Source organism: Podarcis erhardii, assembly GCF_964252035.2.
Source record: "Podarcis erhardii genome assembly, chromosome: 12".
Taxonomy (NCBI): Eukaryota; Metazoa; Chordata; class Lepidosauria; order Squamata; family Lacertidae; genus Podarcis; species Podarcis erhardii.
The window spans coordinates 21,784,765-21,811,452 of record NC_138513.1 but is presented as its reverse complement, the minus strand read 5'-3'; the positions used below and the strand labels follow the sequence as shown (position 1 = coordinate 21,811,452).

General features: G+C 42.4%; 1 protein-coding gene across 3 annotated transcripts in view; it reads right to left on the bottom strand.

Annotated features, from left to right (window-relative positions):
- Positions 1-26,688, bottom strand: part of FAM171A1 (family with sequence similarity 171 member A1) — a 70,278-nt gene that overhangs the window by 13,726 nt on the left and 29,864 nt on the right. Inside the window, exons 2-5 of one of the 3 annotated variants that reach the window (XM_081882008.1) lie at positions 22,640-22,867; positions 17,335-17,427; positions 12,797-12,955; positions 10,792-10,968 (exon numbers count right to left, since the gene is read on the bottom strand). In XM_081882008.1, coding sequence (XP_081738134.1) covers positions 10,792-10,968; positions 12,797-12,955; positions 17,335-17,427; positions 22,640-22,867 — 657 coding nt within the window. Of the gene's footprint in view, positions 1-10,791; positions 10,969-12,796; positions 12,956-17,334; positions 17,428-22,612; positions 22,868-26,688 lie in introns of those variants that run through there. The other 2 variants (XM_081882009.1, XM_081882010.1) reach the window with 2 other exon arrangements.

Genomic DNA, 26,688 nt, shown 5'->3' with positions numbered 1-26,688 from the left:
ATTTCAAAGGTACACATTTAGCAGGATTGGGAAAATATCTTTGGGAGCTACAGCTAAGTCAGAGTAGGACCAGGGGTGAGGAAACCGTAGTCTTTTCGATGCTGCCAATGGCCAATGTTCAGGAAATATAGGAGATGTAGCCCAAAAGCATTTGGAGAGCCATAGGTTCTCCAACCGTGGTATAGATTTAGGGGGCCTAGGCCAGATATTCCTCCACATGTATGTGTGGGCAGCTGTTAGAATTCATTTTTGTCCACCTCCTGCTCCACTTGGTGGTAGCCTGCACAACGTTTCTAGGAAACACACACAGGTACGGAGGGAACAAAAACAGAACGATCTAGCACGCAGCACTTCAAACGTTAACTCTCCACTTCAAAGTTATATCCCCACCTTATAGGGATTAATATTATGGTCAACTTTTCTTTCATCTTTTAATTACATTTTTTAAAAGGAAGAAGTTTAGCGTGGAGAATTCCTCCAATGCGGGCAAATTACCTTCCCCATGAAGAGTTAAAACATTTATCCTCAAACCAGGCAGAACAATGCCTTGCCATCAATCAGCCCGAGAAAGCTTTCCTCAAAATATATATATATATAGCGGGTTTGTTTAGAGTAGAAAGCTATCAGTGGAGAACATAAAACACTTCAGAAGTTCCTCCTAGGCAATTACAACAGTGGCAACAGTTCAGCCCTAAAGGTTCTCCCCCTGCACCCCCCTGCTCCTGTAATACATAGGGGGCTCCGACCATTGTTCTGAAGTTACCAGGCAACAGAAGAAATAAGCATATATAGTCTGAGATCATACTTTCATTACTCCTGCCTTTCACTGACTATTTTTTCCTAAAGGCTTCCAGCCAGATGAACCATTTTATCTTCAGCCTGCTACCCTTTTCATAGCACAAATATCATGGCTTGGCAAACAACAAACATAGGAAGCTGCCTTGTACCAAGACAGGCAAACTCATGCCAGTGTATTGCAAGTAGCAAAGATCACCAGCGTCGAAGCAATGATTCTTCAACATCAACTTTGTTGGACTGGTCATGTTGTGCGGATGCCTGATTATCGTCTTCGAAAGCTACTACTCTACTCTGAACTTAAAAATGGAAAGCGTAATGCTGGTGGTCAACAAAAGTGGTTTAAAGACTCTCTCAAGGCAAATCTTTAAAAATAAACAGCGACAACTGGGAAACAATGGCCTGCGCGCACTCCAATGGGAGAACAGCCTTTACCAAAAGTGTCATGGACTTTGATGATGCTTGAACTCAGGACGAAAGGGAGAAATGTACTAAGAGGAAGGCACGCTTAGCAAACCTGCACCGTGATCAACTCCCATCCGGAAACCTATGTAACCCACAGTGGAAGGACGTGTGGATCCAGAATTGGCCTCCACAGTCACTTACGGACTCACTGTTAAAACTGTGTTTGTGGAAGACAATCTTACTCGGCTACGAATGACCGCCAAAGAAGAAGATGTTCTGCCTCCAGAGTTTGGAGAGAGCAGAGCTTCTGAATGCCATTTGCTGGAAGACACAGGAAGGGAGCCTGCTCTTGTGCTCATGTTCTGCTTGTTGAAATCCCACAGGAATCCATTCAGCCCCTGTGAGAATAGGATGATCTGTGATTGGCCTGATCTAGCAAGCTCTCCTTATGTTCTTAATAGATCCATCTAGCTCAGCACTGTCTACATGGACCAGCAGCAGACCTCCAGCCCTACCTGGAGATGCTGGGGTCTGAACATCTGCAACAACAACAACAACAACAACAACAACAACAAATTATTTATACCCCGCCTATCTGGCAGGGTTTCCCAGCCACTCTGGGTGGCTCCCAACAGAATATTAAAAACACGATAAAACATCAAACATTAAAAACTTCCCTAAATAGGGCTGCCTTCAGATGTCTTCTAAAAATCAAATAGTTGTTTATTTCCTTGACTTCTGATGGGAGGACGTTCCACAGGGTGGGCACCACTACCAAGAGGGCCCTCTGCTTGGTTCCCTATAACCTCACTTCTTGCAGGGAGGGAACTGCCAGAAGGCCCTCGGAGCTGGACCTCAGTGTACGGGCTGAATGATGGGTATACTTCAGATGCTCTACAACGTATCGGTGGGCTTCCCTACTTTGCGTGCTTTAGGATAACCAAATTAAAAATCACACATGTACACTTGTTCTGACATGCAATCTATATGATTTTTGCTAAGTGCAGGAAAAGAAATCCCTCCCCGCAAAGGATTACTGCTTGATTCATTACTAAAATCCAAGTTGAACTTTTCATTTCCCCCCTCCTTTGTTACCGCTGTCATTTTAAGTCTGCATTTCCGTTGTATGTTTAAATTACCTGTCTAATACTGAACAAAAGAACACAGCTCTTCCCTGCACTTAGCAATTCTAATTACATCTGAAGGAGGAGGGAGGGCGAATTATGCACACAGGTAGCTTTCCATTGTTTTTGCTCCCTAAATGCTTTTTTTTTTCCGGGGGGGGGGGGACTACAAAGGAAGAACTCCAGGGACATTATACATTATACTGCAAATTACTGCTTCACGTTTGGCATAGACTATACTGCTTCCTTCTCTGGTGAAAAAAAGAAAAGAAAATATAAATGCAAAAGATTCTTTTTCAGTTGCAACTCTTCACGGTTAGCGTTCAGACACCACACCACAGCCACCACCCCAGTTCACAATTCACACTGTTTTGATTAGAAGCAAAACCTATAAAGGAAGGCAGCCTCCTGGGAGATCATCTGATTTGCCTGGCAGAGGCCATAAATGCAAATCATGGGCAGGGAGTGACCATAGCTCAGTGGAAAGGGACATGCTTTGCATACAGAAGGGCCCGAATTCAAACCCTGCCGTCGAAAAGATCAGGTAGCAAGGGATCAGTCCGTGGCTGCCAGAGCAGGCAATATTATAGTGGTACCTCAGGTTACAGATGCTTCAGGTTACAGCCACTTCAGGTTACAGACTCCACTAACCCAGAAATAGTACCTCGGGTTAAGAACTTTGTTTCAGGATGAGAACAGAAATTGCGTGGCGGCAGTGAGAGGCCCCATTAGCTAAAGTGGTGCTTCAGGTTAAGAACAGTTTCAGGTTAAGAACGGACCTCCAGAACAAATTAAGTTCTTAACCCAAGGTACCACTGTAGTAGAATTGACAAGTGAGTAGTTTGGCCTGGTAGCAAGGCAGCTTCCAAAGCTCATACCCATCACTCAGCTGTACCTGAACTAATTTGCATGAAAACACCAACCTCCTCCAACCTGGTGCCTCCAGGTGTTTTAGACTACAACTCACATCAGCCTCAGACAGCATGGTCAATGGACAAGGATGATGTTGTCCACAAAACCCGGAGGGCACCAGGGAGGAGAAGGCTTTGTTTTTACAGCGGGGAGATCCCTGTATATGCATATAAAGCAAAATTAAGACTTTTTAGGAAAGATTTCTGCCTGAAACCCTTGAGAGCTGTTGCCAGAGACCTACCGAAGTTTCACTGAAAATGGGGATCTGTTCCTTGTAGGCTTCAATCCCAATGCAGCATAGACTTGCCTTATTTTACCTACAGCAACAGTCTCTCCAAGGCTGTTTTCATTTTGGTGGCTGTCTGCAGTCTCTGGCTCAGCTCAACCATGGTTTGCGCTAACCACGGTTTAGAAACCGATGCCATGTTTTGAGCTTTGAAATGTTCATTTCTTTTAATGAATATTTATTAGCATTTTCAAAAAACACTCAAAAACAAAATTGAACAAAAAATAACAGAAATACAAAAATCCAAAACTTAAAAAACAGTTAAAAACACATAAAATTTCAATTGCTTATTTTCATTTAACTTGTTTCTCAGACCTCCTCACACCTCCCCTTCTTGTATTCCAATTTAAATTATTAATTCAGCAAATCCTTATTACTTATTTCTCAACTTTAACTTAATAATTCTTCCATTTCCTCAATTTATTTTTACAAACCTTATTTTCATTTAATTTAAACCATTTTGAAAACCAATTTTAACTTATCCAAATTTAAACATCAATACTTATACATCGTTACTCATTCTTAAACATTTTTCCTAAAGTTGACCAAAATTTCCCTTCCACGGCTTTCCCCAATTCCATACAGATAGCAAAACAAAGTAAAAACAAAGCAAGTTATAGTTATATACCCTTTGGATTCCCAGACTCCACCCACCCCTTTCCCGGTTCCAGTCCCCAACAAGTGTTCATCAGTTCAATATATTGTTTAGCCTGGAGATCTCACATCCAAGGCTCTTAAATCTCTTTCAGTTCCTCTCTGCCGGCCTTTTTGATAGTCCTTAATGTTAAACCCCAAATCTCGGAGAGGCTTTGGCCCAACAAGGTCCATGTTTTTTCCAGCCAGGCCTCCATGCTTAAAGGTAGAGCCTATGGGGTACTCCAAATCTTGTTTCATACTCCTTTCAAGTCCAAATGTCCCCAAAGCTCCAACTTCCACCTTGGTCAAATTTATAATCCTTCGGTCTTCAGATCTCCACATGAGGAGATCTCTCAGTTTTGGGCTCTCCAATTCAGGCCAGGCTTTCCACATCAAGTTTTTATTCTCCTTTGTTGCCTTCATGTCAGGCCACAAATTGCAACTCTCCTTTAACATCTGCGAAATTACAGCTCCTCCTTCCTTTTCTTCAGGGACAGCATATGTCTCCTTCTCCATATTCTCATAACTCTCAAGTTTCTCTATTTGTCCAATTGTATGGGCTTCCTGCTTCAAATCCTTATCAGCTTCAACAATATTGTTTGCTGCTAAGACCAGAGTTGTGACGCTTGTAGCCAAAACATCAATTTCACCTTGTAACTTTCCCAAGAGAACAAATGTTCTATCCAATTCAGTCTGGACTTTCCCTCCTCCAGCCATTCTTGTAATGTCCTAAACCCCCTCTAGGGGGATTTTGGTTCCTTAATGTCTTTCAGCTAAAATCCAATAATCAAGTTAGTTTGTATCAGCCCTTCCTTATTTTCAACAAATTATAACAATAACCAGCAGAAGCAACAGAAACAAAGTTCTCTTTTTCCTTCTGACAGCCAATTTGACAGCTGTCAAACTCTTCAATACTTGATCATCAGGCTCTCTCGCGGGACGCTCCCGGGTCCGGTGTGTGTGTGTGTGTGTGTGTGTGTGTGTGAAACTTCAGCTCCCAAAGTTAATCTTTTATCCTCTAGTAAAGTTTCTTATAGTGTCAAACCATGAAGGTTGGAGTCTTTTAGAAAAAGAAAGAAAGGATTCTCTCGACCTTAGATAGCAGGTTCTTTGCTTTAGCTTATTTACAAAGGGGGGGGGGAACTTCCTTTTTAACCCTTCCCCGCTCGTTCCTGATTCAACAAAGATTTTCCTTTAAATTCCAAATTCCGTATTACTCACGGGTTGTTACTTTAGAGTCCAATTGTTCCAAAAAAAAAGTCAGCGCTCTCCGACAATGGCTTGCGGCTTCACTCCGCAGAAGGAGCAGTCTACTCACAACACTGCGCCGCACCCCGTCCCCGTTCCGGAGCCTTTAAAAAGGCTCCTTCACAGTTTTGGGGTGGCGCAAATGGTGCCCGCCGAGTCACCACGCTCACAGGCATCCGCGCCTGTGATTTTTAAGGGTCCCCGCATCGCCGCCGCGGACAAGACCCGATCCTGCAGAGCCGATTCCCTCCGGAGCTCGGAGGGAATCCGCCATTAGTCGATGGCGCTAACCCAGAAGTCTGAGCTTTGAAATGTTCAACAGGCAAACCACGAGTCAGAGCTGCTACTTTGTTTTTTGTTCTTCAGCACTCAGTGTGTAATGTGAATACATTCCCTCTGCTACCATCTCCATTGTAGTAGTAGTAGTAGTAACTATGGTTTGTCAATTCTGAAAGAATGCCAGACTATAGTTAGCACAAACCTTTACTTGAAGCAGAACAAACTACGACGAAAAGACATAACGCTAAGCCAGGGACTGCAGTTTGTTTCTTCTCAGCATGTGGAAAGGAGCAAAAGAACCCTCTTAGGTACATTGATGTCAAACCATTAACTATGGTTTACTGTGATGTGCAAATTGGACTGCTGTGTCTATAGGAGGAGGTTTAGCTGCAAGTGCTGTATGCAACTTTGGCTTTTACACCTGCACTTCAGAAAATCAAACCAACATGTCTGCACCCTTAGCTTTTAATTGCTCCTTTCCAGTAGAACCTAAACAGAATGCAAAGCATTCAACACAGCGGCAGATCTTTTCCTCCCTACACCACAGCACGTCTGCTACCATGCAATTATATTTGCCTCCATTGCATTATGTAGTTGCTGCAACTGATTTAAAACTATTGGGGGGGGGTTCATTTCTATAGCAACCAGGGAATACCTCACTCTTTGGAAATGGTTAAAACATATAATCCTTGGGCAGGATAGTCTCTTTTTTATTTCAGAAAGAAGCACTTAACAATGATATTCTCTTAAGGCAGAAAAGGATGTCCAAAGCAAGTTATCAGCAACTGCCAGATAAAAAACAGCATGAGCTGTGAACTTTGCAGCAGCTCAACTTCCCCTCTGTAGCTTGAAAACAATACTTATATAACAAGCAATCTGATGTTGTTAACAATGTTGTTTCGGTAGGCACAACAATAAATGGCTTGGCTACAGTGACTACAGTCATACGTTGGTTTTCAAACAGCTTAGTTCTTGAATGTTTTGGCTCCCAAACGCCGCACACCCGGAAGTGATTGTTCTGGTTTGCAAACTATTTTTGGAAGCCAAACGTCTGACGGGGCTTCTGCAACTTCCGATTGCCTGCAGGAGCTTTGGTTTCCAAATGTTTTGGAAGTCGAATGGACTTCCGAAATGAATTCTGTTTGACTTCCGAGGTACGACTTGTATGGATGAAAGATAATTTCTTAAGATGTGTTTTGTATGTGGTCTTTTACCACAGTTCTGCTGTTCATTTGCACACTTCTGTATACATTTGTGTACCTTAAACCTGAACACATTCACCACTGAGTAGGTGTACACATCTGAGGATTTTGAGGCTGGAGACAAATGGAAACAAATGAAAAGCATTTTGGGAGAGGCAGGGCTTTTCTACTACCTCCCCAAATATTCCTTTTGTCCCCAAAGCTGATCAAACAAGCTTTGCAGTTTTTTTTCCAACAAATACAGAATCTTCCAAAGCCTGTTTACCAAAGGCAAAAGCAGGATGAGTTGTGCCCATCGCAAACAGTAACACTTTGAAAAAGAAAAGAAAACTATCTGATCCTGGCCCTTCATTTGAAGGGTACTGCTGTGGCCTCTTTTACTGAGACTGGAGTTGTAGTCCTGTCTTGTAGCTGCCCTTTTATTATTGTTCTTAATTGGTTTTAACTTAAGCTGCTTTGGGTCACTCTGTGAGAAAAGCAACTAAACAACAACAACATGTACACCACATGCTACCTTTGCCAAATTTTAGATCCAACAATATAAAATGTATTTGTTCGGCATTTATTCATTCAGTTTATATTTGTTCATTCAGTTTACTCCTCTTTTAAATCCAGTGGGTTGTAGGACTTCCCTTCTCCACTCTCCTCACCACAGGAAGAGGAAGTATGAAAACATGAGGCTCATCTCCAATCTTTCCTGGTGAAAATCTCTGGGGAAAGCAATGCCTGACGTTTGTAGGTATTGCACAGTCAGTCCTGAAGGGCCAACTGTGCGCACTGACTCAAAATATGTCAGGCATTTTCTGAGGATCACCTCCAAACTCTTTATCCCAAAGCGGTGCAGGTAAGCACCTTCAGTACACTAAGCCGGTGAGCAGCACCTTGGCATGCAAACGATCCATCGCAATTACTTTTGGATTAACTGGCGCTTGGTTTAGATTTACTCAGGAGGGGGTCACAGTGGTCTATTTTGCATGAAATAGAGCTAAAAACACGGTTATGGTCCAGGATGTCGGCTAAGTGTTCAGGAAAAGGAGGATGTGAGCCAAGAATGGTACACAAGAAGCTGCATCTCACGGAAACTGAAAAGGAAAGAGCACACAAGAGCAAAGCACGAAAATTCCCTTTCCTATCATGCAGACAAAGCCAATAAATGCTACTTCTGATACGGTTAAGTGCCTGCAAAAGTTTTGGAGCGGACACACAAGCGATGCATGTCTCAAAATGTCCTGCTGAAATCCTGTAACTTTTTAATATTGCAAATGTTCTGGGCAAGTGGGTGGGTTGCTCCACTATAGTTGTGCTGTAGTGCGAGAGCACCCCTCCAGACAACGGCAATGCAACAACATTGGTGAAGTGCCGCAGAACATCTAAATAAAGCAGAATGATGTGTGGACGGCCCAGTATAAATCAAACTACTAAAGCTCTATTATTGTGTTGCAGAACACACCTGCCAAAAGCGACAGCAGTCTGGTGGGACTCCTAATGATGTTGGCATAAAATGTATTCAGGGTGAGGCACAAGGAGCAATCCAGGAGCAATCCATTGTCCTTGGCCTGTTTGCATACGAGGCACAGCAAACATTGGCAAAGCTGCTTGAGCAGGAAGAGGAAAGGGAACAAGTCAAAAGGCCACTGATGGACTTCTAACAAACATCAGAAATAATTCACATTGCGCTATAAGTTGGTGAATGTCATCAAGTCGTGGGAAATCTGGCAGGCTACCATTCTATCTCCACCTGTACATTAACATCACAGGCTAATGGATGTATGCTTACTTTAGACCCAAAAAATCGAGGGCTTCCTTCAAAGGCGTGACAGTACATCCCACTAATGCATCTCTCTGCCTGTCATCTCCAGTAGAGGCAACTGCTGCAGATTAAGACATGGAGTGTATCTCCAGCTCGCGGAATAAACTTCGAAATGTCTCTAGGGCACAATTAGGGTGTTTAATTTTATCAATTATTCAAAAGGTGCCACTCCTTTAATTTAGTATGCTTTGCATCCAAGGCAGTTAAGTTTTGTTTGCAATGCTTCATTCTTGCCTGGAGTAATATGGCATATAAATGGATAATTGCAAAGTAAACGATCAGCGTGATTTATTATTATTTCTTGCTTTAATATAACAGTTCTAAGGACATTTGTGTGGAAGAAAGAGCTATTGATTTCAGTGGATCTTCCTACACTGGGTTACAACACATGACACTTTCTGAGCACAGCATCCCTAGTGATATGTGCCAATGCATGTCAATGATGAAGTCAGCTGATTTCAGACTCTGGACTTAAGTGGTCCGACAAGTTGTCCTTCCTCTTTAGAGGTGAGGAACCTCTGGCACATGGGCTCAATTATACCCACCAAGTCTCTCCAACTGGCCTGGGAGGCCATTTTTGCCAAGTTACACCCACCTGCCCTAATCGTGATGTCACATATGACATATAAGATGTCACATGTCAGGCAGGTAAAGTCAAGGCTTGGCCGAATGGATGTTTTCAGTCATTGCTGATAAGTCGATAAAGCACAGGGAAAGAAAACAGCTTGGCAAAAAATTGGGGTGGAGATGTGAGCTGGCACATTTAAGAGAATGGTACATGAAACTCTGCAATCTTGTGACGTTAAATACAGTTATGCAGTCCATGAGTGTTGGACAAGGAAGATTTTAAGTGTCAAGAAATTTGAAGATGATTTTGGAATGCTAAGCAGGATATTATATTAGGAAATCCCTCCCCCTGTTTATCAACATTGGTAATTTAACAGTATATCTGATATGGTACTTTGTTTACTTCTGTGTATATGTACTGTTTTGTCTGCAAACTGAAAAATCAGCTTCATAAAATTTTCTAAAAATTACAAGTATTGAATTTTATGTCCTAATTCTTGAAATAAAGTAATTTTATTCATAGCAAAGATGCTGCTCATTATTACTGCTGTTATTAAGAATATTACTCATAACTATTGTCATATTTAATAAATTTATCAAGATAAAATAAAAAGTGTCCCCATGCCATTGGAAACAAAGGCCCCAAACCAGGGAAGGTGACTCTCTAGGTGTTGGACTTCTACTCCCATGAGCCTCTGCCAGTATGGTCAATGGTCAAGGATGATGGGTACTGAAGTCCAGTATTACTGGTACTGAGGTTAGCCACCACTGCCCTAAATTAATGTGAATATGGCTAAATTTGCCAAGGACTGTTCTATCCGTATATGCTGAAACAGATGTTTAAATACCAGATGAGGAAATTCCCTTCATTCAGCTTACCAACTGCATACTATTTACAGCTGCACATGTAGCATTTTTTTAAAATACTCAGCAGGGAGCAATATATAAAGCAGATAACCAGAAGAGCGAGAGATTTAAGTGCCTGGCCACTGTGACTTAATGATCTAATTCAGAAAGCCTCTTTCCTCGCAATCATTTGCAAATGTATGTGCCAACCTTTTAAACAGGATACAGGAAAAGGTGGACTGCTACTTGCAGGAAATAAACCAGGCAAGCATGAGTCAATTTTCTGTCTCCCTCCACAGAAGTAAAAATGGCAATCTTGAATCGTAAATGAAAACTGAAGTAAATGGGCTCTTGAATTAATGGATTCTACATCCAGGAATTAAACTAAAAGACAGCCAAAATCCAACTGGCAAACAACAATAAAGGCAGTGTCACACTTGGCTTTGTGAAACACAAAATGCTAAGTCTCACTTAAATAGGAGGCTCCCATAAAAATTCTACCCCAAACTGTAAAATAAGAACCGCAAAGGAGAATTTCTCATAATCAAGCAACAACAAATCATTCTTGAACCATCTTGAATAATTGCCTCTCATTACACTTCAGCTGTGTTCCAAACTGAGGTTGTGAATTATCTAATGAAGTGTTTGAAAACTGAGGATTAGTGACAAAAGGCTCCTTACCAAATTTTTGGTCAAACCTCCAAGCGGGCACATGGGTGCTATGCTTCAAGTTGTTGGTTGTAGGGAGAGGCACTGTTACATAGATGGGTCCATTCACTGGAACTGGAGTCCCATCGCTTCTGAGTAAGTGAACACTAACTGCAGTGACAGGAGTAAGATCATACCTAGTGTTATTTCCTGTAAGCAAATGAACAACAGTATGAAAATGCATAAAATATAACTTTCAAAGCCAATTAATACATAGAATGATTATATGAACACCCACTATTTTTATTAACGAATCAGCTTCTTGCTACCTAAGGGTGGCATGACCTAGACACCACTTTGCAAAATTTAAAGCATATGAGGCCAGTTACAGGCAGTGGCAGAGCCAAAATGAACATTGCGTTAATGGTGTGATTAACAATCACAATGTGGTTTTTTTAAAAATAAAAAGGGCTAGTTCTTGGTAAAAATCCCCCTCTTCCCATGTGACATTAGAGGGGGAAAACTCAAATGGGCTTCATGATTGCAGCTGGAGATGGAAGGCTTAAACACCCCTATCCATATGGCTGATGACTACCATCCCCACAATACCCAATTTTTACTTTTATTTTAGAAAGCTACAACGTGATTGTTAATCACATCATTAACTAATGTACAGTTTGGCCTTCAGCTCATTCCAATTCAACATTACAATCCTACAGAGGTTTTAACTTCCTTGTTTCAAATTGCTTAAGAGTTTGGCCACATGCCTCTCAGATGAAAGCACCACTGATTACATTGTCTTGCTCTGTCCATCCCATACACCGACAGCTTGCTGGTGACAAAGAAAGTGGCAAGCAAAGGATGACAATGACAAGCAATTGTTGTTCCTGTCATCCTGCGGCGGCGATGCTTTCTCTGCATGTGGACATTTAGCAAATAAATCCAAGGTGTGAATTGAAAGTACTTTCACGCACATATGAATGACCTGTCAGTTTCCCCATTCAGCTGCATCCCTTCACCCTGCCGTGATCCACAACCCAGAGACCATGCACTGTGCAACACAGGGGGTTCAGAGGATGATGAAGCTTCAGCTCTGGCCTTGGGGAAAGAACAGTTAGGACTGTCTTCCAGACCCCCCCTGACTGAGACATGGCACCCGTCTCCCCAACCTATCAGGATCCAAGGGCTGCAGAATATGGTGACGGCCCCTTAAAAGCCAGTCAGTTCATTTGGGATGGTGGGGTGTACCACATGACAGGTCCAGACTACTTATAAGAAATTTGTTGTTGCTAGATCAGCAGTTCTCCCCATATGTTGTTGGACTACAACTCCCATCATCCCTGAACTTGGGCCTTGCTAGCTAGGGGTGATGGGAGTTGTAGTTCAACAACATCTGGGGACCCACAGGTTGAGAAAGGCTGTGCTAGATGCTTGCTGAAACATCAGCTTGCAATGCTAGCTCAGCAGGACCCTGGGAGCTCTCCAAGGTCCTGTCGATACTTTGGGTGCCTTGCATTCCTGACTTAGCTTCTTGGTGGGACACTGTCCAGCTTTCCCTGTGAGCCTCAAGCTCTCTTAGGACAAGACCCCTTATTTCTGCAATGGCAGGAGTGCCTGCTAGGTGCCCTATCATTTCAATATTGATGCAGAGAACTAGATGCAGACAGCCTTGAGGAAGGGAAGGGGAACAGGCCATTCTGACCAAGTATAAATTAAATGTAGGGTTTTATTTTTATCCTTTGCACTTTAAAAGGCCATAAATCAGGCCTGCACAGTCTGTGACCCATGAAGCAGAACAGCAGAGTCCCTGGAGGATTGACTTCAGTTTGGTGGGTCACAAGTCTCATAGGACGGCTACAAATGATTTTGGGGGTTGGGTTATCCTTTAAAAAAAATAATCAGGAAAAAAAGTTAATACAGGCAGTAAATAACAATACTAGTGGCTACACAGAAATGGTACTATTCTGGTAATACTCGAACTAAACTAGTCCGATAGAACTTAAAACATGCTTTAATAATCACAAGAACAAACGTTTACCAGTTCCATTGCCATCATATCCTTGTAAATAAGGAAAACTATCCACTTCCCAAGGTGAACTAGCTGAAGTAAGAAATGCTGTGAGGTCGCTAAAGCTGGTATTCTCTGGCAGTTTCAAGGCTCTCCTTTGAAAATGAACTTTGGGCTGGATCCGTGCACCTAGCAATAAGCAAAGGAACAGAGCAACTAAGCAAATGAATCTACATGAAGCAAGTTTTCTATAAATGCAATTATAACTTTAGTAGCAAAGCCATGATATTCCCCATATTCCCCACAGGATTACGTTTATGATATCTATGGGAGATAGCCAGCATTCATGGTTTGCTTAATTTAATGGATTCCAGTGAAAGCAAACAACGCCAGCAGCAATTAGCATTTGAAAATTAAGCAAGCAATAAGTGATACAAGATCCCAATGGTTAATTCAGCTAGGATGTTTGGCTATTTCATCTAAAAGGAAGCCATCATCCCTCTTCAATGTCAAAACGTACCTTTAACGGTGCAGTCCTATGTATACCTTCTCAGAAGCAAGTTCCATGGCATTCACTGTTAAATGTGCCTAAGATTGCTGTCTAAAGTTATCTGCAGCAGGAAACGGCTAATTGTTTTAGTACATGTAAATCCTGAACGTGAGCAAACGATCAGGCACACAGAAGTATTGTGACAGGGCAATGCAATTCAATGTACATTTGCACAGTACATTTAAAACACAGAACTGCCATTCCCAGTGTTTCCTGGAAAGGAGGACTGTTAAACCTTTATGGGAATTGTAGATATGTGATGAACACAGAGCTCTCCTAACAACTCTCAGCACCCTTGACAAACTTCAGGTCCCAGAATTCTTTGGTGGGGGGGGGGGAGCCATGACTACTAAAGTAGTATAAGGTAAAAAAGGTAAAGGACCCCTGGACGGTTAAGTCGAGTCAAAGGCAACTATGGGGTTGTGGCACTCATCTTGCTTTCAGGCTGAGGGAGCCGGCGTTTGTCCACAGACAGCTTTCCGGGTCATGTGGCCAGCAGGACTAAACTGCTTCTGGCGCAATGGAACACCGTGACAGAAATCAGAGCATACAGAAATGCCATTTCCCTTCCCACCGCAGTGGTACCTATTTATCTACTTGCACTGACGTGCTTTTGAACTACTAGGTTGGCAGAAGCTGGGACAGAACAATGGGAGCTCACCCTGTTGCGGGGATTCGAACTGCTGACCTTCTGATCAGCAAGCCCAAGAGGCTCAGTGGTTTAGACCACAGTGCCATGTGTAGGGGGGCTCATTTGTTCTCCAGGTGTTCACTTGCTTTCTCTCTGTGTCTGTGCCTTCACTTACATTTACCATCCTGCTGTAAGAAGTTAAACTCCTTCCAAAGGCCACTTGCAGACCCTGCTCCATGTTCAGCTAGAACATGTCACTAAACTGCAATAATGCAGGAGGAAGTTACGTGAGGGCTGCATGCAGAAATCTTTGACTTTTGAGAGGCTTAAGTACAGCCTATGGTCCACCCAATGTTGCCTATGACCCCACCCACCACTGGCATCGAGGCCCCAGGAGGATGCCTCTTGAGGGAATGTGAACACAGGGAAGCCATTGCACCACTGGCCTGCAGCATCTCTCAGCTTGAAGGCAGTTCTGGGGTGGAATCATGCCCAGAGAAACCATTATGGTCCTCCCTAGGTTTCTGAATGGCCCTCGTTCATTAAATTCCTGCTACTTTATAGTCACTGAAGCAGGGCAGTAGTTCCAGAAAGCCAGGAGTGCAGGAGTCTTTGCTGGCTCTGGTGTCAAGAAAAGAGCTATCACTTCAAACCTCCATCCTCCAGGTCTAGAGCAACTTGGCTTGATTCTGTTGAAGAGTTCAAACAATCTGCCCGTCATATACCAAGCCTCCACCCCTGTGGAAATCCCCTGTAGGGGAAGCCATCTTCTAATGATTTATGCTTTCCTTGAACTCTCAACCAACAATGAACTTTTGTTCAAAGCCACTTAATGGGATTGGAGGGTTTGGAGCCTTGGAAGGATTAGAGACAGCTTCATGTAGTATTTATCATTTCAGGTCCCATTAGGTATCTGCTTCTGAAGCCAAAAGCACTTCTCCACAAATTTGTACCATTAACAAAGCTTTGCAGCAAACACAGCCAGGCCCCATCTGCAAGCTTTTGCATAACATGCAAATGAAGATTTAAAACAGCTGTTACTGTATTCCCAAGAGCTTCTTTTTCAATACATGGAGTGTACTTAAAGAAAACAAAAAAACCCCTGCCAATCAAGGATTAACTCCTTATTAGCAGGTATGGTATGTGCTTCTAGGGTGACCAGCTATATTGCTTTGGGGTCCTCATTCAATATATCTAGCTTTAAATCTGTGTAAAAATGAGTTAAGGAATCATAATTTTAATGCCTACTCAAAAGATAAGCTTTACTTCCAACAGCTTTCTGTCATTTACACTAGTTTCATAACTGAATGCTTCCCCAGAATGAAATAATAATAATTATTATTATTTATACCCCGCCCATCTGGCTGGGTTTCCTCAGAAACTCTGGGCGGCTTCCAACAAAATATTAAAATCACCAAGGACTGGGAATCACCAGGGACAGAGCCTTTTCAGTAGTGGCACCCTAATTATGGAACAACCTTCCTAGGGAGGTACAACTGGTGTCATCTAGTGTTTCCATATTTTGAAGAGCAAAAAAGAGGGCACTATGACAGCCATTCAAAGCAAATAAATGCAATTTGTCTCAGATTTTACTCCTGAAAAAGAGGATGTGTCCTGGAAAAGGAGGACACATGGCAACCCTAAACTTAGCAGTCTTTTCAGCTCCAAGCGAAGACCTTTCTGTTCATTCAGGCCTTTCAAATATTCAATGTAGTCTGGGCCTTTCAGTTTTAAAATCTGTTGACTTGACTTAGGGTGCCTGGTGAATTTTGTTTTCATTGCTGTTTATGATGCTTTTGATTCTTTGTCTTATTTGTATTCAAAATGCTCTCTTACCTATTCTTTTTCTTACCTATTTATTTATAAGCCACTCAGAGAAATTTATGCTATGGGGAGAGCTACAAATGCCACAAGTGACCACTAAGATGACTAAGTGCTTTCTGCCCCCAATAAAAATAAATTCATATCCAGTTATGTACTCAGAACCAGAGCTTGCAGTACAAACTTACGCCTAGTCAAAATAAAGCCTCACTGTGTTCAATGGGGCTTACTCCCAGGTAAGGACAAAATGTTGTGAGGGTAAAACGGAGAGGGGGGAGAACTTTGTATGCCGTATTGAGCTCCTTGGAGGAAAGGTGAAATATATATGTAATAATAAAGTAAAATAAATAATAAACACTTTTCACTTAGAACAACAGCAATGTATTGGAATAATTATAGCAGCTTTCTGAAGCACAATGCGAGCACAAACCACAGACAGCTGCTAAATCTGGGATCCCTATCAGGGCACCTTTGGGTAAGCCCCTCCCTGGCACTCACCGTTCCTTTTGTCAGGAGGTGGCAAAGGTAGCTGGTAACCCAAGATTTCTCAAATAGCAAGAGGTCCCCTTTTAAAGGAGTCGAAGGCAAATTGAAGGTAGCATTTTTTATTTTTGCATATTAGCGAAGTTAACTATGAGAAACGCTGGAGCATGCATAGCTCCCCCATGTTGTACAGTACATAGTGATATTTGCTCTACCTCAGGGATAGCTCTGCTCAGTCATAAATCTCTGCCTGTGCTGTTTTGCATATGGATGAATATCCACAACAAAAACAAAAGCAGCAGAATAACGCAGAATAATTTTATTATCTCAGACGACTCATTGCAAAAGAAAAGAAACCTCTCCAAGAATCCTCAGCTGCAGCTTAGACAATTCATGCTGTGGAGCAGAAGCACAGTTTTGGCTCCTTCAATACAGGATGTACAAGGTGTTGGGCTGTGGCTTCAGGCCATAACAGCAGTGCAGACGTAAACCGGTTCCACTGCCATGGTTCCTTTCCCTCAAGGAATTGTGGGATCTCTTTTAAGACAGAATTTTCAGCACCATCACAAAACTACAATTGCTACAGACAGCAACTGTCAACTTTAAAGAATTTACAGCTGTGAAATGTGCATGCGTAATCCAAAACCACTAATAAAGTCGGCTTTTTTCCTCAGAGAGTTTGCTTTATTCATATGCAGATTATGCATATGTCATTAATCAAGCAACCCAATCTCCTGCAATTTATCTGTATTATTTGTCACCTACTATGAAAACCTCAGGGTGTTCAATTCCATCTTGGGAGATGCACAACTTAAAACTTGCTTTATAAAGAGCAAATATCTGTTTTTAAAGGGATGAGTTGTTCACGTGACTTGCATCCTAGGAGCCAGGCATAAGAAATTATTAGGTAAGGGCAGTAGAGGCTTCTACTGGCTCTCTAGATCACCTAATTCAGCTCAGCTAACACACCTTCCTGCCACCATCAGGATGTTAAGGTGGGAAAAGGCTAAAGTCCTAGCTCTAGCTGTGAGACAGGTAAAAACTATTATGACAAAGTAAAGAAGGTCCCTTTACACCACATACCTTGAAATCCTGAGACTATCTGTACAACATCTTCATATACCATTAGAGTAGCTGAACGTTCAGGAAGAAGGCCAAGACTTAGAGAAGAAAACACTGTGGAAGGGAAATTGGTTAAGTGCAATATAAAGTAATATTGAAAGAACTCTTTCCTGCAGATCCCCAATCTTTCAAAGTTTACCAACTAATGCCTTTTTTATGTAATGCATCTGGGTAATGCATTTGTTTTCTGAACTACCAAATATATCTACATGCATTGGCTTCAACAACTTTTGTATGCAGGAGTTTGTACATTATGTGTCCACAAGTAGAAGATCAACTTAAGACAGCAATAATTAAAGAATCCTGATGTATAGTGAGAGGAATGACGAACATTCCACAAGCAGTACACCACATGTGATCACTTTTTTAAACACACGATGGAAAATACAGTCTCATTGTCTCCTCTACATGGCAGATTTGGTCTATATAAGGATCTAGCTCAGCAACTCCTGGTGTCTTCCAGACTAGAGTCTCCCAGACTTGGGTCTTCAGCTGTTTATGAACTACAACTCCCATCATCCCTAGCTGGCAGGACCAGTGGTCTTGGATGATGGGAACTGTAATCCAAAAACAGCTGCAGACCCAAGTTTGGGAAACCCTGCTCCAGATATTACTGGGCTTCTGCTCCCTTCAGTCCCAGCCAGCATGGTCAATGGTCAGAGGTGATGGAAGTTGTAATCCAAAAACATTTGGAGAGCTGTCACCCTACCCAGTCTTAAATGCAAGTTGTACTGGAATTCAGATTCAGTGGTTACAGCACAATTTTTCTAAAAATAAGAACAGAATTCAAAATCTAAGGAAATACTGTAATTAACAGAGTTCATTAAAATTTTGCATCAAATTAAATGTTTCAGTTCCTGTAACTCCAAATCTAGAAAGAAAGAAAAACATTTTTTTCCAGACGATGGGAGCACACCCTCCAAATCTGAGGTGTTGTTTAACAGATTTTCTTCCGAGCAAACAAAGGAGCTTGGTGTCAATACCACTAAGTATTAATCAGTAAGACGATCTGTATCTTTCAAAAGTCAGGAGCAGTTTCCCTGAATTCCAAACATTGTTCATGAAGTTGGGGAACTACTAGTTGTATTTAAAATAGCAGGAGAAACCCGCCAGTAATCATGTAAACGTTATATGTATAAAGATTTTCTTCTAGTACTGCTATAACCACATTTACATTTGAGAATGCTCTGCTAAGCATTAATAAATTCACACTATAAATCAGAATCTTCTCAAATTTCAGCTGTTCCATCACAATAACTTCTTTGTTCATACTAAAAGCATGTATCAGGCATAATGTACTACAAGGAGAATGAATTACAGAATAGGTAGCTCTGAAGGATAGAAATATAATAATTTATTTCTTTTTTGCACCTAATTTTTATTGGTAAGAATTAAAGCCAATGCAATTCAAATAGCTTGAAGAAATGAAGAATATGTACCAGTGCAGTTCCCAATTAATCAGCAAATCAAAACAAGCACAGCCTATGAATGTTCCTGAGATTTTGACTCCTTTTTGACAGTTTATTAGCTATTTGTAAACATTAATATACAATAATTAAAAATCACATTTTATTGTCCTCATATTATTAAGTTTCACAAATAACAGCATGTCCCATAGAACACATCTGGTAAAAAGTCTGTTGTTTTTTATTTTTACTTCCAAAATAATCTTAACACAATAACCTTAACAAACAAGAAAGAAAACACAACACAACACGTTAACTACAAGCTTATATAAACAGCACAGCTGCATAATTGCACCATTACCAATTCACTGCATGGTTATAGTATACTTTAAAATATTTAAGGCACATTGCGTATATTATTAGAGATCTTAAATTACTCTAAATCGCTGAAAAGTGCTTCTGTATTTGGATTTAGAGCATTATTTATGCAAAAACAAATGGAGACCATTTTGCAGTAAATTTGTTCCAACTTTGTCTTCTTTCATTTATTATTGTGTAGGGTACTAATGCGATCATGAGTGAAAAGCCCCATATTTTATATTTCCATTCCCTTAATGTGATTATTAGGGCCGCCCCAAAACATTTTTCCACCTGGCACAAAGGACAAGATGCTGTCTGCTTCATTCTGCACCCAGAAGCCAACTTCTCTATGGCCCTTGGGGTCTCTTCCAACGCTATGATTCTATGATTCTATATGGTGTTTCCTGCTTGGCAGGGGGTTGGACTCGATGGCCCTTGGGGTCTCTTCCAACTCTATGATTCTATGATTCTATGGACAGGCAGGCGAATGTTACTTTAACACTGGTGACAGAATAGCATCCACCACACCTGAAGGCAGCAGGCAAGTTTAGTGGGTGCAGAACAGACCACATGGTTCACCACACAGCTCTGTCCTCCCAGTTCTCAACCTCATTCCCTGCCCACCTCCTCCCAGTACCTGGGAAGAATGGGATATAAATATACTACTACTACTGTCCTGATTGGACGCGGGTGGCACTGTGGGTAAAACCTCAGTGCCTAGGACTCGCCGATCGCATGGTCGGCGGTTCGAATCCCCGCGGCGGGGTGAGCTCCCGTCTTCGGTCCCAGCTCCTGCCCACCTAGCAGTTCGAAAGCACCCCCAAGTGTAAGTAGATAAATAGGGACCGCTTTATAGCGGGAAGGTAAACAGTGTTTCCGTGTGCTGCGCTGGTGCTGGCTCGCCAGAGCAGCTTCGTCACGCTGGCCACGTGACCCGGGAGTGTCTTCGGACAGCGCTGGCTCCTGGCCTCTTAAGTGAGATGAGCACACAACCCTAGAGTCGGACACGACTGGCCTGTATGGGCAGGGGTACCTTTACCTTTACCTTTACTGCCCTGATTATTATATGGATTAGTTGTTGGACAGTCTGGGACAACCTTCCTCAACCTGGTGCCCTTCAGAAGTTGTAGGACTCCAACTCCCATCAGCCCCGTCTGTCACAGGTAAAGGTCAGGGTTGACGGCAGATGTAGTCAGGGGACAGAGTGCTGCTCTAGGATCATTGGTTCATCCTCTCACTAAGGGCCAAACCCAGGCCACAAAGTTAGGGAGGTCTCCCTAGTTTTCCGCTTTGTTATTAGGTTTCCTCAAGCTCTTCTACCATCCCTTAAATGTTTTTGCAGTTCCCAGTGGAGGAACTTTAATCACCAAGGTTTCTCCCACCACGGCTCACAGCTGAGCTTATGAAAGTCTTGTTTTACCTCCATTCAAAGCCGTGTCCCAGTTGGCAGTATCCGAACTGAAGTAAAAGCCAGTTTGAAAATAATAATGTTTGCACACTTTAAAACTTGTGGTTTGCATTAAGCTGCATTAATTTATTATTAATCATAAAGAAGAATGGTTTTGCACCACACATTTTTCTCCCTCCCCCTTTTCATCTCATTTGGTCATTTATCAGAGGAACTAAGTGCAAATAAGGGGACAAAATAATAGCTCCTTCTCACTGCAATTTGTGGCAAAATGCCTAATGAACTCGGCAGAGGATGCCCAAACAAGCGTTCCTTTCAGAAGCACACACTCATTTCGAGTGCCTTCTCTTGAAAACGCACAAAAAGCCTAGTTCAGATTTCAATGACTTGTCAAAAGCTCTGCGAAACTGGTTCTTTCCTCAAAAAATTAAAACAAAATCAATATTAAAAGCAAAAAAAAAAAAAGCACTGTAAGGACCCATATATACAAGAAATATGGGCTGAAATAAAAGGAATAATCTACCCTGCACACTAATGGCACCCTTGAGTCCCTCCCACTCCCCCTGCCAAAATTTTGATTAGACATGAAAAAATAAAAACAATATTCTTTAGTTCATCGTTTTTCAAATACAGCAACAGTGGCTGCACTGAGTCCCCAGCATCTTCTGATGCAAGCAGAAGGGCACTTGTTCACTCACTGACTAGAAAAGGGTCAACTGTGCCTCATACATGCCCCTATGTCTCACCTGTAGGAAAGGCATAGCTCAGAAGCCTTGCATGCAGAGAGTCCCAGATACAATCATTGGCATCTCTAGGTAGGGCTGGAAAAGCCTCCTGCCCCAAACCCAGGAGAGCTACTGCTTGTCAGTGTAGCCGCACTGAGTGAGTTGGACCAATGGTCTGACTCATTATACAGCAGCTTCCTTTGTTCTATATTTCACAGCTACCTATCAGTTTGAGAACCTCTGCTCTATTTAATGCATGACTGCTCTTTTCAAGCATGCCAGGTCAGCCAATATCAGAGAGGCCCCTTTTAACTCAAAAATGGAGGAAATATCGATGAAAAAAGCGGGCGAGACCGTCCTCATCCAGAGGCCAAAGAAAGATCAGCTGAAGTGATTCTCCCCTCTGGTCAGAAAGAATTCTCAGCCCCACTGCCAGTTTCCACAGTCTGGCCCCATCCATTTGCTAGGGCCGGGGTAGGCAAGACGGGGCCCTCCCATAGCTGTCAACGTTTCCCTTTTTTTAAACGGGAAATTCCCTTACTCTGAATAGGATTCCTCGCAAGAAAAGGGAAAAGTTGACAGCTATGGGCCCTCCAGATGTTGCTGGACTACAGCTCCCATCACTGCTGATCATTGGCCATACTGACTGGGGCTGATGGGAGTTGGAGTCCAACAACCTCTGGAGAATCAGAGATTCCTCATTCTGGCTTCACATGTTCAGCTTCATTATGATCCAAGACAAAACACTGGCACTGAAGCCAAGCTAAGGAAAGCATGGTCAAACTAAAGGATTATGGGGAGAGGCACTTTTCTTACTGGGCATCCATATTCTTCTCATGTGAAAACCATCAGGTTATTATCATATTCATATCAACCACCCTGGGCCCTAAAATTGGCAGGTGAGGCCTCGTTGGTGCTGCTGCTACCAGGGGCTGCTGGATTTGCACTGACCCAAGACAGGGCTTTTTCAGTGGCAATTTGCAATTTGAGAGAGGTGCACCTGTCTCACTGACTTTCAATTTAAAAACAGGCATTGCCCAGGCATTTATTTGATGGCTGAAAGGCCCCCTTTTTCCTGACAGCCCTGAGATAACTGATTTTAAGTGCTTTTAGAATGCTTGAAAAAATATATATATTGTATTATTGATGTGTTTGTCACCATGGGCTCCTTTGAAAGAAAGGATGGGATATAAATGATGAATGAATGAATGAATGAATGAATGAATAAATAAATAAATGATAAATATGATTTTCAGCATTCAGGGTTTTTGGGTTTTTTTTTTGTTCTTAAAAAAACAACCACAGTTTTGCACCCCCCCCCTTTAGAAATAAAATCTTACCTCAGAACAAAAATAAAGATCTCTTACCAGGCAATCTTATTGGTTTCCATGGTGCAGAGTTTGGCACGTAAGCATGTTTAGTTGCAGTAACGATCAGCTGACTGCCCAGCTTATACTGAAACTTGATGAAGGCAGTGCCATCTGCTCCTGAGGTTCCAGAGGCAATGGGGATCTGGTTGGTAAAAATCTCAATAAAGGCTTCGGTGACTGGCTGATGTGTGCTGGCATCACTTACGTGGACCTTCAGAGTCACATCTGCAAACAACAACAACAACGTAGCAGTTAACCTTGGGGAAAGCTTCACATTCCACATTTGCACAAAACAGGTGTCAAAAAAAAGGTATATATGAGGTATTGAAGGAACGGGAGTACCCATTCCAAATGCTAGGATTAACCTTTAAACTCCATATAATCTTCACCTGAGCACCTTCTCAAGGTACCTTTGCTCCCATTGATGCCAACAGGAACTCCCCCTGCAAGTCTAATTCCGATAGGGAGCAGAGGGTTCTGTAAGGATGGCAATGAGAAGGGGAGAAAGACAAAAGGGGAAAGCGGCCGGCGGGGCTTGGCAGAGAGAGAGAGAAAAGGGGGTGGTCTAATGTTGGCTCTTAGCCTTCTGCTGGCTCCAGCCCTTCACACCTTGGCTACCCACCACTGCTATAAAGATGTTAACAAAATGTAGGTTGGAATCCAGAGAGATGAATGATTGAACCTTAGGGGGTTTTCGGGGGGGGGGACAGCTTCCCCTCCTGAAAGCTTTCCAATTCAATTCCAAAACTGCATTTTAATACAGTAATCCCTTCCTCCCTCCTTCTCTGTCTGTCTGTTTCTGTGGTGGAAGTAAAACCAGGAAGAAAAAAAGGAGAAGGAGAAGGAGAAGGAGAAGGAGAAGGAGAAGGAGAAGGAGAAGGAGAAGGAGAAGGAGAAGGAGAAGGAGAAGGAGGAGGGGGAGGAGGAGAAGGAGAAGAAGAAGAAGAAGAAGAAGAAGAAGAAGAAGAAGAAGAAGAGTTTGAAGTGGAGCGGATTTCTCCTTTCCCCTCCTCCCCCACAACAAACACTCTGTGAAGTGAGTGGGGCTGAGAGACTTCAAAGAAGTGTGATTAGCCCAAGGTCACCCAGCAGCTGCATGTGGAGGCGCAGAGATGCGAACCCGGTTCACCAGATTACGAGTCTACTGTTCTTAACCACTACATCACAATGGAGGGGTGGAGAACAGCTTGGAGGCCAAAGAGAAATTTCACACCATTTTTTTATTTGTAAAGTTTTTGTGCCACCTTCTTCCCATCTGCTTTATAAAAGCAGAACTGATAGGAGGAAAGAGTTTCAACAGCACTTTAATCTCGTGCCGTGAAGGGAAAAAATCCCAGATCCAACTCCAGTGTGCCTGTGGAGCAGGTGTTTTTCTAAGTTGTGGCCTCCTCAGAAGTTGACCATTGGACTCATCAGCTCTGCATATCTTACTTATAAATACACAAAAAGCTGCCATTTTGAAGAAGTTTCTGAAGAGCCAATCTGATCCTGTTCTAGAAGCTAGTGCCATTCCATGGATACCATTAGGTGCTAATAGGTCAATTAGGAATTGACATTCCTGATCTTTAAGAATGCATTACACAACCCTATCCTTGCTAAAATACACTGTGTTATTATTTACAACAGTCACGATCCAAAATTCACTCTAAGAACAAGTACTTGCTGTCTAGATTTTTTCGGCCTCCCACACATGTGCCATTCTTCAATAATGTCACCATAGCAACAGTATATGATTAAAACCCCCCCAAAACCATCCATATCACTGTGTTCTATATGCAAGGGGGTAAATCTCTACCAATTTATGGTATGAACGCACAACTTGTCTTCCATCATATTCATATTTGTGCTACAGATGCACCAAATAACCAATTCATTTTACAGACCTATCACTACATTTCTATCAGCTCTGGTGTGCTTAAATATTTTATTTAACCAAATTTATATACCACTTGATTACAAAAGACAACAACTTTCTCTGGAAATCCTGAGCCTTGACTGTTTATATGTAAACCAATGAGGCATGCCATTGAAACCCAGGCAGCCATCATGGTGCCCTTCAGATGTTGTTGGACTACAATTCCCATCATTCTTGACCACTGGCCATGGTGGCTGGGGCTGATGGGAATGGTAGTCCAACCATATCGGCTACCCTCTGCCCTAGTCTGGGATATTACAAGGGGATGGAGTAGATTTCCCTTTGGGTCCCTTCCAGCCCTACAATTCTTTAATTCCGAGATTAATACGTTGAAGTTTCCAGCTCACACACTCAAAATGCTTCAGAAATTCCTGTCAAATGTGAAACGCTGTGTATATTAAGGAGAAACTGATTTGTGATTTGTACTTCTACAAGTTGTAAAGTAAGCAACAAAATGAGCTCTTTTCCAGAATATGAAACACCTTGTAAGAAACTGAAGCTCTGTGATCTAAAGCTAGATAGCTAGGGCATGCACCGTTAGCATTCATTTTCCTTTGACTTGACTATTAATTCAGAAGAACCAGTGTAGCAAGGAATAATGTGGCATGCAAGAAACAATAGTGAAGTAATAAAAGGGGCAGGTGAACATTACAGCTACAAAAGACTGTTCAGAAGCACCGATTCTAGAATTACACATTTTATACTGAAAGAACGAACAGGCAAAGAAAACAAAACTTCCCTGTTTGGAAGAAGATAGGAACCGTAATGTGATCCAGTCTGGCGTAATGGTTAAGGTGCTGGACTAGAATCTGGGGTACCAAGATCCAAATCCTTACTCAGCCATGAAGTTCACAAAGTGACCTTGGGTCGGTCAAAAGTTTTCAGCCAAACCTGCCTCACAGGGGTGTTGTGAGGATCAACAGGAGAAGGACCATTTACCGTATTTTTCGCTCCATAAGATGCACCTAGTTTTTAGATGGGGAATGCAAGGAAAAAAAAAATACCGTATTTTTCACTCTATAAGACGCACCAGACCACAAGACGCACCTAGTTTTTGGAGGAGGAAAGCAAGAAAAAAAATATTCTGAATCTCATAAGCCAGAACAGCAAGAGGGATCGCTGCGCAGTGAAGGCAGCAATCCCTCTTGCTGTTCTGGCTTCTGGGATAGCTGTGCAGCCTGCATTCGCTCCATAAGACGCACACATTTCCCCTTACTTTTTAGGAGGGAAAAAGTGAGTCTTATAGAGCAAAAAATACGGTATTCTTTACAGGGAGCGCTGAGCAGAGCCTGGGATGCATCCCAGGCTCTGCTCAGCGCTCCTTTCACAAGCCGTGTGGAGCGTGCGTGCAGCTCTTGGGGGATTTTCCTGAGGAGGGAGAAGGGACTGATGGGCTGCCCTTCTCCCTCCTCAGGGAAAAGCCCCCAAGAACTGCACATACGCTCCACACGCTCTTTAAAAGGAGCTCTGAGCAGAGCCTCCCACCTGCATTCACTCCATAAGATGCACAAACATTTCCCCTTACTTTTTAGGAGGGAAAAAGTGTGTCTTATGGAGTGAAAAACACAGGAGCCATCCTGTACTCTCTTGAAAGGAAGGCGGGATAGGAATGTAATAATAATGAAATCAAGATAAATGCAAGCTGCCATCTTCACAGGGGCATCCTTGGAACTTTTAGAATGATATTTGGCCATAGTTAAATATTAAGCAGTCATGTGACAATATTTGACCAGTCAGCTGCCCAGTGTGTCAACCTAAGCTACAGCACTGTGGAAGAAGACTGTGCACCTGCAAGGTGCTTCTAAAGCCATAGAGCACTTTTAAAGAAACGAAATCAAACCAACAATATGTGGCCTACAAATAGCAAGCAATATCGTAGGTCGGCAGTAAAGGGAACAACCCCAGAAGTCACGTAGCATTTAGCGGCTTCACAAACTACACATACTTCCTACCATTTACATTCCTTCTCCTTCAGCTCCTTGGGAAATTATACCCTACTTGTTTTTACAACTTAGACGGCACACCAAAATCACTGGGTTTGGGTGAAATACAGCCGCGCAAATATAGCTGCCCTTTCCTATTGCTAAATTTGTTCTCTCATATAAAGAACAACAAAACCACGGTGTGGGTT